Genomic DNA, 14914 nt, shown 5'->3' on the forward strand with positions numbered 1-14914 from the left:
ACAAAGAGCTCATATGCAAAAATATGGGGATAATGTGCTGCTTTTGCTGCTGGGAAAGGGATGACCCTATCTCCCCTTCGATCTCCCACCTTTTAGAGTTCCTCCAAACAGGGCTGGACCTAGGCCTCAGTTTGAATTCTCTCAAACCTAAAGGCTAAGTTCACCTTTTAGAAATATAATAAATGCACATATTTTTTCAGGTAAAAAAAGGTGCATTTATTTGTTTTCTGGAGCCTGCAGAGCATTGCACCCGCGATCAGCAAATCGTGGGTGCAATGTCAAGATCCTGCAGGGGGGCGTGGCCAAACGGAGAGCTGAGCAGACGTGCCTGGGGTGAGCTCCTCCAGGCATAGAGCACACCTGGAGATATACTCACCCACGGACCAGTGCTGACCCTGCTTGAGCCTCAGATAGTCACACAGACAAAAAGGGAGCTTTTTGGGACCGAGATCGCGGCATACGCGACGATCGCGGAGCTCCGGGCCGACTACTAGGAAAGGCCGCGGCTTCGGCCTACTCATGGGGAACGGCGGCCATCTTGCTTCACCCAGAGGCCATGCCGGCCCTGTCTCTGGCCGCTACGCATGCCCTGCCTCCTGCACATTCATTGGGGACATTCAGCCTGCTACTGGGGGCCTGTGATCCCCTCCGTACCGCTCTAGGAGCCCTGCCAGAGGGACCTGGTAAGTGACGGCGGCCATTTTGCTACACCCGGCGGCCTATCCATCTCTCTTGGGCCCAATCTGAACCCCCGCCACCCCCAGGAATACCTTGGCCTGGCCAATTGAGACCCCTGACGGTGATATTTAGTGAACATTCACCCCAGCATGTACTCACGGTACTACCCTAGCTCCAGAGACTGAATGCGGCGGCCATCTTGCTACACCCCGGCAGCCCCCTGTCTCCTCTGGGCCTAATCTTAGCCTCACCCACCCCCTGGGGGCACCCTGATCTGACAGACTGTGGCCCTAGACGGGGACAGTAGCAAGCATCTACCCCCATAAGTACACGAACTGTCACCACGGCCCTGAACACGAGTGGCAGCCATCTTGCTCCGCCCAAGCTGCGGTATCTACATACGCTCCTGGTATTCTTACCTCTCTGAGCCTGGACTGCTTCCTGCACAGCCACAAGAGAAGCCCAGCGGGGTCGGTGCCCACCAGTGGTCCCCATCCATACAACTTTGCAGAGAAGCAGAACAGACCATATATGGCTAAGCAATGAGCTACTGAGCTCCGCAACTGCCCGTAGCTGACAGGCTATTCTTCAGTCATCGCACATCTTTGAAAAGCATGTCCACACACAGTGCTCGATCTACTGAGTCCATGGACCTGCAACAGGGCACAATCCAACGATACCTGCTCCGCACATCTCAGTCTGATTCCCGCACTCCCAAAGACAAGATGGCGTCCGCTCGAAACCCGGGGAAGGGCAAGCCTCCCCCTCCCACTCAGCCGGCGACAGACAGCAGCGAGGATTTGGATGACCCTCCCGTCCTGCACTCGGACCTATTAGATGTGGCGTCCAGGTCTGAGACCCATGCTGCCCCTCTTTCGGACACGGGTCCTAGAGATGTGGCCCCTCAAGCTTCAGGAGGATCGAATAGATCCGAAGCCTCGACCCTTCTGGCGGCTTTCAGAGCGGAGTTTGAGTCCTAGGCGATCAAAATGGAGACCTCACTCCACAAAGACCTCCAGGCCCTCCAACAGCAGGTCTCGACTAATAAGACCGCAGTGTCTGCCCTAACTGACATTCAATCTGATCATGCAGCCCGCATCACGTCCCTTGAGCAGGCCTCCAGGGAGCACTTGCACCGTATACGACAACATCAACTGCGCATAGAAGATGTAGAAAATAGGAGCCGCAGGAATAATATACGGTTACAGAGCATACCGGAGGCCACAGCGGGTACAGACCTAAAACCTTCTGTCATTGCCATCCTCAACATCCTGGGCAGAGAGGTTTCATCTCCCATTGAACTAGACCGGGTGCACAGAGTGGGGGGACCGAGGAGAGAACAAAGTGACCGCCCACGCGATGTCCTCTGCAGGGTTCATTATTACACCCTTAAAGAAGAACTTATGCGCAAGGCATGGCGTTTGGACTTTGATGGTTCTGCTATCCATTTATACCCAGACCTCTCTCGCAACTCTCTCCACATGCGCCGAATGGTCCGCCCACTACTAGATCTGATACGTCAAGCCGGAGCAACTTGGGGGGACACCCCTTCAGTATTAAGGTGACCAGAACTGAGCACAAATTTATCCTATCCGACCCGGATCAACTCCCAGCCTTTTTCAGCTTTCTGGAACAAGACCCAATTGAGGTACCGAACTGGCTGGACCCGCCGGATGACCGCATTAGGGTGCAAATACGGGACCCTCTCCCACAACGACGCAGGCAACCGAGGTCCAGATCACATTCTATAGGCCCCAGAATACGTCGGGCAACCTCCCCAGAAGCTTAAGGTACCTCTAAGACGTTACATGAAGCCATTTCAACGTTCCCCACATGACTAGCACCCTCTCAGTGCGCTGCTCATCTCTTGTCTCCTGATCAGGTTGAGGTTTGGAATCCCCACTACCCCTTTACAGAATTTTTGGGGTTTTTTTTTTTTTGTTTTTCCCATTTTACATTTTTCCTCCTTTGTTCCACCTGATTTCAGCAAGATATGTTAGGATAGGAGACAAGATGACCTGCTCCGTACCCCAATGTCTCAGGATAGAGGGAGCAATACATTGACAGGCCTTCTCCCTGCCCTTCGCTAGTGTATTATACCTGGCTGGGGTTCGGGAGAGGCTAAAGGACTGCAAATTTCTGATGTTTGATTTGGTTATGCTATTATTGAGCTTCGAACATATTTTACCACACTGGCCTTATATTTAGGTATTTAGTGGAGATGTTCCACCTGGATACAGGTAGAGGGGCCGATAGATGGACTGGATGGGTCCACGGTCTCTTGCCATTGTCCACATGGACACCTCTAGCTCTCCGTATACGTTTTCTCATACACCGCTTAGTCTCACCTTAAAACGTTATTACACATTGTTACTGACTTCAGTACTATTACACAGATTTGTTTCCGGGGCCCCTGTTGGGGTCTATGGATAGCATATGTTGAAAATGTTTACTTCCCCCTACCCATGATGTTATTTCACGGATTGTTGTCTCCTCTGTGAGGGAGGGAGGGTGGGCTTGTGCGGAGTCATTTGCCCACGCGGACCGCCACCCTCCTTCACAGACGATCTGATGTGTGTTCTGCTGTTTAAATGTTTTGTTACACTGATGTGCCTCAAATAAGCTACATATGCCTGTCATGCTACTGGGCTCACGGCTCAGACTCTCCACTTCGACCTCCCACCCTCAATAGGCCGGGCACGGATAGTGCCTTTGTACGTGATTTTTCACGTGGTGTCCCGTTTTCGTGGACCCCTTAGATTTGTTAGGCTCCTTATTTAGGTGTCCCCCCTACCTAGTTCTGTCCTGGTATATTTTTGCCACCTTATAATTCCCCCCCCCTCCCATCCCTCTTCCTCCCTCTGTTGTCTCTAAGCTGATTCTCTTTTTCTCATTCCACTATGGCCCACACAGTACTATCTCACCCTCGCCTGAAATTTTGCTCCTACAATGTAAATGGCCTCAATATAGCATCTAAGAGAGGGCAAATCCTCTACCAAATGCATAAACAACAGGTCAATGTGTTACTGTTACAGGAAACTCATTTCCACACGAACTCCACCCCTTCCTGCTCCAACAGGTACTTTAACAGATGGTTTCACAGTACAAACCCGTCTCAGAAAACCAAAGGCGTTTCTGTTGCCTTCCACAAAACGCTTCCGATTGACCTGATAGACCAGGTCTCGGACCCCCAGGGAAGGTATGTGTTCGTAAAATTCTCCTTATGGGGCACGAAATTCACTATTGCCAACCTCTACCTACCAAATACTAACCAAATATCGTCTGCTCTGCGGTACATGAGGATCTTGTCGGAATTTGCAGAGGGTAAAATAATCATAGGCGGGGATTTTAACGCCCCCCTGGATCCACTCTTAGACTCATCAACCTCTTGCTCATCCATCTCCTTTACTAAGTTAAGGGCATTTAAACGGGCTATATACAATTTACGTCTAATCGACATTTGGCGGGTTCTGTTCCCCAAAAATCGCAACTATACACACTTCTCACAGGTCCATCACTCTTATAGTCGTATAGACTATTTTCTTCTTGACCACAGCTGTTTGGATTGGTCACCTGAATGCGAGATAGACTCAATGGTCTGGTCTGACCACTCGCCTATATATCTGACACTAATGATTCCCTCCACACCGGTGAGGGAGTGGACGTGGAGGCTGAATGATTCCATTCTCACAAACTCTGACTGTTCCCAAAAGGTCTCAGAAACCATTTCTAATTTTTTAATAGATCATGCATCGGACCCTACCTCGCTACCCATACAATGGGAGGCACTTAAAGCTGTCCTGCGAGGAATCTTTATTCAGATGGGGACCCGCTTGAAAAAGGTTCGCTCAGCCGCAATAACCTCAGCAATGCAAAAGCTTCGAGACCTTGAGACCCAACATAAACGAGCTCCAACGGTAGGGACTCTTACAGAGGTCTCAACGGCTCGATCCCAACTCAAGGACTTATATGAGGCTTCGGCTCGTATCTATGCGGACAGACTTGCATTACATCAGTACCGATTCCAAGATAAATGCGGTAGACCGTTAGCTCGCACCCTTCACCCAAACACGTCTTCCACATTTATACCCCAGATTCGGGCCCCCTCTGGAGAAATGCTCAGTGAGCTCTCCAAGATATCACAAACATTCTGAGATTTCTACCAAACACTATACAATCTTTCGCCCGGCGTCTCTTCTAGCCCCACCCTTACACCTGACACCGATAGACAGTCTTATATTGAGGAGACGGAGCTCCCTACACTGGACGGCGATACTGTAGAAGAACTAGAACAGGTAATTACAGCGGATGAGGTCTTGGGGGCGATAGCGACCACCCCGTCCAGTAAAGGACTAGGGTATTCAATTCCATATCGGAAGGCTTGGCGTTTCCTCCACAAACGCTTGAAGCCCACATTACCATTATCCCAAAACCAGATAAGGACCCTACTTTGTGCGCTAATTATAGGCCCATATCGTTAATTGGAGTGGACTTGAAAATATATGCCAAAATTTTAGCCACTAGATTGAAGCCGCTTCTCCCCCGCCTCATACACCTGGACCAGGTAGGTTTTGTAAGTGGTCGCGAGGCAAGGGATAACACCCTGAAAACTCTGCTTCTTACCGACTATGCACGCACCCATGATGTCCCTCTATGTCTTTTGACGGTCGATGCGGAAAAGGCATTTGACCGGGTTGACTGGCAATTCCTCCAGATGTCTTTGAAACAGATAGGTCTGGGCCCCAAAATGCTATCCCGAATTATGTCCCTATACTCCTCTCCTTCTGCTAGAATACGGGTGAACGGCTCATTATCACCTTCATTTTCCATCCATAACGGGACACGACAAGGCTGTCCTTTATCTCCCCTTTTCTATGTCCTTGTCATGGAACACCTGGCAATTGCCTTGCGCAATAACCCTAACATCTCGGGTGTATCGATAGGCCCTATTCATTCCAAACTGGCTCTCTTTGCGGATGACCTACTAATGTTCGTAACCCAACCCCATCTATCTTTAACACATATTATGCAGGAATTCATGAGGTTTGGGAAGCTGAGCAATTTCAAAGTGAATCATACTAAGTCAGAAATCCTGAACATTTCTTTATCCCAGGAGGCCCTCCGCCAAGTCTCCATTAAGTTTCCCTTTAAAACAGGCTCCACTTCCATCCGTTACCTCGGAATCCAAATACCCACAGAAAGGTCACAATTGTTCTCTTTGAACTATGCTCCCCTTCTGCTTAGAACCAAGACTGATCTATCAAACTACACGAAAAAACGCCCATCGTGGCTAGGGAGGGTGAATGCTCTAAAAATGGACGTCCTCCCTCGGTTTCTTTATTTGTTCCAGACAATTCCTATTTCAATACCCTCCTGGTTCTTTAAGAAACTCCGCCAACTGTTCTCCTCCTTTATCTGGGGGGGGGCTCGTCCTCGGATACGCTATGAGACGCTATCGATCCCCAAGATCCCTGGTGGAGCTGGAGCTCCAGATGCCTCTATATACTATAGAGCAGCAGTACTAACACGTATAGTTAACTGGTTCCATCATTCCTCCACCAAATTATGGGTACAAATAGAGAGCCATCTCAATTCAATAGATCTCCGCGCACTACCGTGGACGCCTACTGAATTCCTAAAAGGGGGATTACCCCTGAGCGACCTCATCCAACAAACTATACAAATTTGGACCTGAATGAATTCCTCCAAGACCCTATCTCCTCTGAAAGGACCCATGACTCCACTGTTTGGAACTCCGGCTTTTCCACCGGCCCTACAAGTAGAGAGTTTTGGCCCTTGGTGCAAGAAGGACCACAGACGACTTGCCCAAGTCCTGCGTTCAGATTCTTCTCTGATTCAAGACGTTCCCTCCGGCCCACCTTCCAGTACTTTGACGCACTGGCTGCAGAGGCAACAGGTGCTATCTTTTATTCGAACCTTCCCATCCTTGCCTGATGTACTTACTGACACATCAGACTTGGAGAACATGCTGCTCCAGATTGACCCTCCTACGCATGTGGTCTCTCAACTATACTCTCTCATACATATGGTCTATAATCCTGACCTCCCCCCATACACACAGGCCTGGAGGGAAGATTTGGGTCACCCCATCTCACCTGTAGATTGGAAAAAGTGCTTCATTCTGACTCATAAAATATCCTTAGCCTCCAAATCGCAAGAAAAGGGATTCAAATTACTGACCCGTTGGTATAGATGCCCCTCGACATTACGCTGGATAAACCCGGCGCTCCCGGATACCTGCTGGCGTTGTTTGTCATCAAAGGGAACCTTACTCCACATTTGGTGGGAGTGCCCCCCTGTGCGGAGGTTCTGGCAAAAGATCCTCGACTTGTACTGCAGACTCATGGCGACCTCGGTTGCATCCTCTCCTGAGGTAGCCTTGCTATCTATGCTCCCTGGCCCGCTTAAATCGGTCAAAAAAGACGTTCTGCGTCACTTTCTGGCGGCAGCTAGAACGATTCTGCCCAGACATTGGAAGTCGACAAGCATGCCTTCCCTGGGGGATTGGGCAATTGAAGTGGACCAAATTAATAGACTGGAACGGATGTTGTCGCAGGAAACAGGTAAGGAGGAACAATTTTCCAAGACCTGGACCTCGTGGTCTATCTTCTGCTATTCTGTGGAATTTATTCCATGGGCTACAGAGGACTCCACCAATGCAACTGTGTGACCAGAGTGGAATGTCTTTCTCTTAATATCTGTATTCCTTACTCCCTTGTCCCCTCTATTCTTACTCTTCTTTTTCCCTTTCTTCCCTTATATGTTACAGCGCTACACCTAAATCATACTCTCTAATCTCATCAGACCAATAATGTGACACACATTGAGCTTCCCCATCAGAGAAAATACATTTAGCACAGCAACAATAGCCCTAGCTTGTTTGCAATAGGTGGACGCCACTCGTTGAGTGGATAGTGGTGCTCACCTGCACTTTAATCAGCTTAGATGGTATAGCTACGCAGGCTTAAACATCAAACTAAATCAATAAACGCTCACAAATTGTTTAAAACATGAGATGATATGTTACCAGTATCGCAATGATGTCTATTTCTATTTTTTGTGTTTTTGTATGACATAACTGTATACTGTACATTTTTCCTTTCTCAATAAAATAAGATTGAATTAAGATCCTGCAGAATCTCGGTATAGCTGTCTGCCCGAACCTCCTGTATGGGAAGACAGTTACTGGAGAGCAGGAAGATCAATGGGCCCTCGTGGTTTATTGAGAACTACAAGCTGTTTGCCGCAGTTGCAGACAGTAGTTGTAGTTCATTCATTCACAGGCACTGTAAATAAATGACGCAGCCGTGAAGGCAGAGCCCCGCACAGCTATGCTCTTTTTAAATTGTGACAGTGAGTGCGGGCAGAGGGGGGGTCAGAGGGGCGCAGGCAGGTGCTCTTTGATAACATGTTACATATTACACCCTAAATATGGGTGTAACATTTAAAATGTTACCAAAGGTGAACTTTGTTGTAATGAAGCTTTGCCCACCTTTTCTCTATTGGGATCTTTGTTAGTTCAACAAGTTTTATCAGAGCCATTCTTTGCATCTGTTGTGCAATTTTCATTATGGAACCTAACCCTCAAGACAGCTTTCCTGATAGCTAGAACTTTGGGCAGAAGGGCTTCAGATTTGCAGGCCTTAAGTGCGGATTAGGCAGTTATTTCCTTTTTCCCAGACAGAGTTCAATTGCTCCCCGTGGAGGGCTTTGTCGATAATATAGCATCTTTATGGCAACTCTCCGATTCTTGGGCCTTACCAACTTTTCCTGATCCGCACACAGACTCTGTACAAGAGGTGGACATTGCCAGAGTGCTTTAGTCCTACCTAGAAACCACAGCATCTTTCAGATCATAATAAAGACTGTGCGCTATTCCCTGGGGCAAAAATAGGGGAAAGGAAGCTTCATCTAGAACGCTTACATCTTTGATTGTGAAGCCCATTCAAAAAATGTACATGTGAAGGGAATGGATCTTTCTTCAGTAGTGAAGGCTCACTCCATGAGATCAGTGGCCCCATCTTGGGCAGCTCGGGCTAACGTTTCTATAGAGGCTATATGCAGGGCAGCCACCTGGTCGTCTGAACACATCTTCCTCAAGTACTACCATGTAGACCCAGGTGCCTTAACAACTGTAAAGTTTGAAAGGAAGACAGTACATTCTGCACTTAAGTTGTCTAATTAAAATGTTTTATTCAGCATAATCCCACCCGTGTTAGTGTTATTTATCAGAGGTATGCTCCTGTGAAGACACCAGGAAAATGGAAAATTGTATCAATACTTACCCTAATTTATCTTTCCTGGTGCTGATCCATAGCAATATACACTCCTACCCTCAGTATTAGATATTCGCTGAGAATGCTGGGGGCCTACTTGTCATTTCTTTTATACTATTCACTGGTCCTGAGGGAGGAGTCAGATCCAAAGCTCTATCAGGAGTATGCTACCATGGATAGGCACCAGGAAAGGAAAATGACAGTAAGTATTGATATAATTTTCCATTTTTATGTTGTCCACATTTTAACCCGAAACAAACCACTTATTTTGATCTTCAGGTTAGAGCAATGAACTGTTTATTTGTGTAGACATTGTTCAGTTGCTTTCAACTCATTTTTTATTGAATTGACAAGGAAATGACTAAACACTCTGGAATTTTTTTATATTATTTTCAAGAGACACAGATGGTAGAATGCAAAAAATGTATTTCATTCAAAATTCAGTTTAAAGCAATCATAACTGCAAAAAGATAAAAAGAAAACAGAAATGCACACATGTGCAAATTAAATAAATAAGTACTATCAGAAATTGTGAATTAATGTAAATAAATCAAAAATTGGTGGATGCAACTATTAGAAAGTTTTTAATACTCACGAAAGCTGTTAATTTTTCTCTAAGTACATTGATTTCTTCTTTTAATTTTTGCTCTTTTGATCTCCAATCTGCTTTATGGACCTCCCGACTTAGGTCCTTCTCAGGTCCTGGTGAGTGCCGAGTGGCTTCAAGTAATAAAGCTCTCAGTTCATTTAGACTTCTACAGTACGATAGGAAATAAGATAAAGTGAAAAAAGTGCAATAATTTACTTATTTTAGTCTTACCTGGAATTAATAAAGCATATACAATATTGTGTAAATGCATTTTCAATGTAGTAAAATATATATAAAGGACGAGGTATGATATAGTATGATATAATATATATCGCAAAATCTGTAATTGTTAAATATGTAGATGTCTATATTTTTTTTAATTAAACCAGCGTTTCCCAAATTGTATATAATCTATCAAAAATGGCAGGAAATATCCTAAATGTCTGGAGGTTTTTTCACAGATGTTTGGGGTTTATGAGCAAAACTGCACCATGAGATAGTATGCCCACTGTTTTTGCAAACGTCAGTGGCAGAATATAGTTGGGGTATGCTTCATTATTAAGAATATTGGAAGCATGTGTTTTTTATGATATCAATGGCCATAATAATAAGCAAAACATATGATTGGATGCTGATTCTCTCCAAAGGTATAATGATTAGTTAAGTCTTAGAAAATTAGAAATGCATGTTAACCCTTTTACTGTAGACATGCAGAGATAGCAGAAATTGCTGACTATTTTTAAATAATTTGGGGACACGTTGAAAAAGTTTCCAAAATATCCAAACGGTCTCTAAACTGCATTAAGAGTAAAAGAAGTGACCTTAACAACTACAAACAGTATAGTATAGTATAGTATAGTATAGTATAGTACAGTACAGTATAGTATAGTATAAGCTCATAAGACTAAACCTGTGCAAGCTCCTAAGTCACAGCCTGATGACAGGTTTCACAGAATATAAGTAGAAATAAGCTGGAATAAAAGAAAAAATTAGGAAAAAAGTTCCACATGTCATGGTTTGTATATCATTATGGTTTTAGTTTACCTTAGTCACCCACCAGATGCTTACATTTTTCATACTGAGAAATCTTGTCTCAATATGAAAACAGCTCAAAATGGAACATGCAATTTAAAGATTAAGTTTAGGTAGGAATTTTATTGCATAGCTACAATGTAAGAATGCATATCTCATAACTGAGTGATCTCTGTTGAAACTGAAAATCACTGTAGTAGTTGATGCTAGTACAGTGACAGCATCAGTCTTTTGGTTCCAGTGTTGAGCATCTTTCCCTCTGCATAGCAACCACAGGGGGTCACTCACTTGACACCGTCACCATTAACAGAATTTCTTGTATTTTTTTTTCATTTAATAACAGGCAATCTCTGATTGGATGATGTGGAGATTGTGGAGTCACCCCTCCTACCTCTTCACGTCATCCATTCAGAGTAAGCCTGGTATTCTATGAAAAAGTACCAGGCATGTTTTTTCTATAGATTTTTCTTTGGATCCTAAGCCTTGCCTCCTGGGCATCTTGAAGGATATAGTGCAGGATGCATTTCTTCAAGAGGCAGCTGGTAGGGCTCTGTTTCAGGCCGTAAGCTTATCCTAATGCAATGAATCTCCCAGACTGTACCAACAATGCAGATGTGGGGTGATAAAATGGGCACCACACTTAAAGTGGAGGGCCACCCTGAAAAACAATTGCACAAAAATCCTAAAAAAATAAAAAAAAAAAACATTTGAAAAAAAAAAAATGTTAAACTTACCTGAACCCTTGTTGCTAGGCAGTCTTCCTAATCTGCCTGTTCCTATTCCGCGGCATGTTCTGCTCCTAGCTGAGCGGCCCTGTTGCCTTCTGGGAACTGTGTGTATCCCCAGAAAACCACGGGGCCATTCACAGATCGTCGCGTCGCTCGCGCGTGCGCAGTAGGAAACTGGCAGTGAAGCCGCAAGGCTCCACTGCCTGTTTCCCTTACCTAGGATGGCGGTGCTGGGACCAAGAGCCGAGGGATGGGTCGGCCTCGGCCGGCCGACATCGCGGGCACCCAGGACAGGTAAGTCTACTTATTTAAAGTCAGCAGCTATAGTGTTTGTAGCTGCTGACTTTAAAAAATGTTTTTAGCTGGCCGGAATCCCGCTTTAAATATGAAATACTGATTTAAAATAAGGTCCAAGGCTATCAAAAGTACTTACTAGCTGTTTTGGGTTACAGCTAAGTTTATGGGCACAAATAAAGCTGCTACTGTTCATAATGTTATAGTTCACGTGAGGCGAAATCTTTACCGCTATACGTGTCAATCTCAGTATTAGGTTTTGTGATCATTCTTTGACATTGCATTTCCTTATGAATGGAATCTCTGGAATGTTTTTTTTTTCCCTGTATGGTTTGTTGATCTTTTTCCAGATTAAAAAAAAAGAAAAAAAAAAAGGCATTTTCTATTTTAGTGACTGTAGTCAACAGGACAAATAGAGGGGTGAATCTGCCCAGTGAGACACAGACAGCAAAATAACTTATAACTCTTCCCCACTTAACACAAAACTGAAAAGAGAGGTTTTGGGTATGCATACATTTTAGGATCTCATGAACTGCTGATTCATTTATTGTCACTTACCTTTCTTTTTTTAGCAAGTCTTGGCTGATCAAGACAAACTGGCCTGATGCGTCATGAGATTTCCTAGAAAAAGCTTCTAGTTCCACTTCTAGCTTCTTATTGTCCTTCACTAATGAATCCACCTTCTTGTCTCCTGATTTACATTTACTCTCAAGTGCTGTTGATCACAGTAATTACAGCTATTATAAATATAATAATATTTCTGCAATATTATCTTAAAGGCATTGAGTTTAATTTACTAAATAGTAAAGAATGTTCATTTGTTAACTCTTTGTACTTGGTTACGTTTTTAAAGTGAACACAGGTTTCACTTTAAAAACGTAACCATGTACAAAGGAATTAATACATGAATTACACTTGTGGTGTCACTGTCTGTTGTGCAAATTGGTATACTATACCCATTGTTCCTAGGCAAGCAAGCTAAGCTGTCCATATACCAGCAGGGACTGGCTGAATATCGACCAGTGTGTGGCCTGCACATATCAGAAAATTTTCCAACAATAATTACCTGCAGTTACCAATTAGTGTATTCTGACTGTGGCTGGTGCCACGGTCAGAATACAATGTGCAGGCAGAGGGGATCCACCTTCTTTGTGTGGATGGAGGAAGGTGGGTACACATGGTCCGAATATCGTGGAACCAGCTGACTTTTAGACCATGACAGAAGCCGGTCTATGGCTGTGAGTGCTGATTACTGTGTTCTGGGGGGGGATCTCCCTGTCAAAACACAAGGGCACAGCGGGAGAAATCACTGCACTAACATTGCATGTGTTAGTACAGCTATCTTTCCGTTTTCTTCGTTCAGCACACTGGGTTGAATGAAAAACAAAACTAAATGTGTGTACCAGGCATAAGTTTCATCCCAATCTATGGACAGTCTTAGCAAGGACACCTATTCCAAGTTGGCGTTACCGCGAGCCTTTTCAAGCATGAGAATAAAGTTTGGATATCTCTGTTTTTATACCAAGAGTACAGGCGTAGAAGCCTGTCCCTCAGGCAGGTTGGAAGGTAAAAAGTTGAAAAACACTGTACAATTTAATTGCCTGTAGTTGTGGTACGCTTTAGGCCAAATCATAGAATTCAAATTTTGCTTATTTCCGCACTAGTTATTAGAAAGTATAATCATAGCTAAGCATTCAAGCTTCTTTGAGATGGGATATTTCCTTCTCCCCTGCCAAGTATTTTTTCCATTTTTTTTGTTAGCAATGTGTAATTTGCATCCATATGTTTTGATGTAGTGATGCATAGTATGCTAGTGAATACAACTATACTATATCCTAAAAAGTCAAATCTGCATATGCATACAAAGCTAAATAGAACAAAGTGCCTCCTGCTAGCAAAACATCCATGGTAATTTAAAACTGAACTCTGGTCACAAAAACTTTCACTTATATATAATCCTCAATAGCCACAAAGAATATAAATCCACTTTGTGTGCGTTTTCAAACCAAGTTATAACCTTGTTAATGTGGTGGTGACATAATCACGCTGTACATAGCCCGTGCAGAGAGCAGTGCTGTGGGAAGGACCCAACAAGTCCACCTGTTTCGGGCTATAGAAAACTACAAGAGGGGGTGAAGACAAGACCAGTCACAAGGAAAGAGCACCACAGTGACTGGTCTTTATTACAGGAACCTACTGCACAAAGGCAAAGTCACTGAATTACTGCGCAGATCTGGAAGAAATGCATAAAGCACACCCAGATTCAAGTAAAAATACACAACTCTTGTATTTAAACATTTTTTTTTGCCACAAAAATATCAATAGCCAAACATACCATTAATTTGAGCCCTAAGTGTTTCGATATGTGCAGACATGGAGGATACTTCTTTGTCTCGTTTGTTAAGTTTCAGCTGTAAGTCTATATAAAAAGTAAGAGAGAGAAAATAAGCAAATTTGAAAGAAAAGATGAAGAAATATTAACAGTTTCAGTCTCCTTAGCCTCGGTTCACACTGGGACGACTTGTCAGGCGACCTAGGTCGCCTGACAAGTAGCGTCCCGTTCAGTACAATGGAACCGTTCTAATCGGAGCGACGCAAGTCGCTCCGACTTAGAAAAAGGTTCCTGTACGACTTTGGGGGCGACTTGGGGCGACTTGCATAGACTTCTATACAGAAGTCGTTTTGCAAGTCGCCCCAGCAGTCGTGTGCAGGTCGCCTCGGTGAGGCGACCTGCAAGTCGTGCCGCCTCTGGTGTGAACCGAGGCTTAAGGTAAAACTAGTTTAAATGTTCATGCACGGTTTTCAACTGTGCAACAATGCAACTTCAGCATATGTTAGTAAAAATGTACATATCGTTGCACTTACTTAGTTTATTAAGGTAAATCATATTTTGTTTTTAGAATAAATCCGGCCTCATTTGGTGGTAAATGTTAATAGATATTGCCTAACTTTTTATTATCAAAGGAAAACTGGCCCAAAATATCAGATTTTTTAAAAGCTAGCTGTATATGTCTTGTCAGTACCATGACCCACCAGTAAATAAACCATGAAATGCATTCTCCTACTCCTTTGTGACGTTACCATAGATGTGTACATTATTTGTTCTTTGTGCCCATGGTAGGGTGAAAAAACAATAATGCACATTTTGATTTTTGTTATTTTTATCCTAACTAAAATATACTGACCTTTGACCTTTGACATTTGACCCTGACATTGTCTCTTGATCCTGTCCCTGACATTAAAGTGATTGCAAACGATCACCTTGTAAAACAACCCATTCAGTTTCAAATTGAAAT

General features: G+C 44.2%; 1 protein-coding gene across 2 annotated transcripts in view; it reads right to left on the minus strand.

Annotated features, from left to right (window-relative positions):
* CLIP2 (CAP-Gly domain containing linker protein 2) overlaps positions 1-14914 on the minus strand; it is a 211569-nt gene that overhangs the window by 16074 nt on the left and 180581 nt on the right. For both annotated transcript variants that reach the window (XM_073615039.1, XM_073615038.1), the window contains 3 exons: positions 13954-14037; positions 12177-12333; positions 9571-9730 (listed from right to left, as the gene is read on the minus strand). In XM_073615039.1, the coding sequence (XP_073471140.1) occupies positions 9571-9730; positions 12177-12333; positions 13954-14037 (401 nt within the window). The remainder of the gene's footprint in view (positions 1-9570; positions 9731-12176; positions 12334-13953; positions 14038-14914) is intronic.

Source organism: Aquarana catesbeiana, linkage group LG02 (genome assembly GCF_042186555.1).
Source record: "Aquarana catesbeiana isolate 2022-GZ linkage group LG02, ASM4218655v1, whole genome shotgun sequence".
Taxonomy (NCBI): domain Eukaryota; kingdom Metazoa; phylum Chordata; class Amphibia; order Anura; family Ranidae; genus Aquarana; species Aquarana catesbeiana.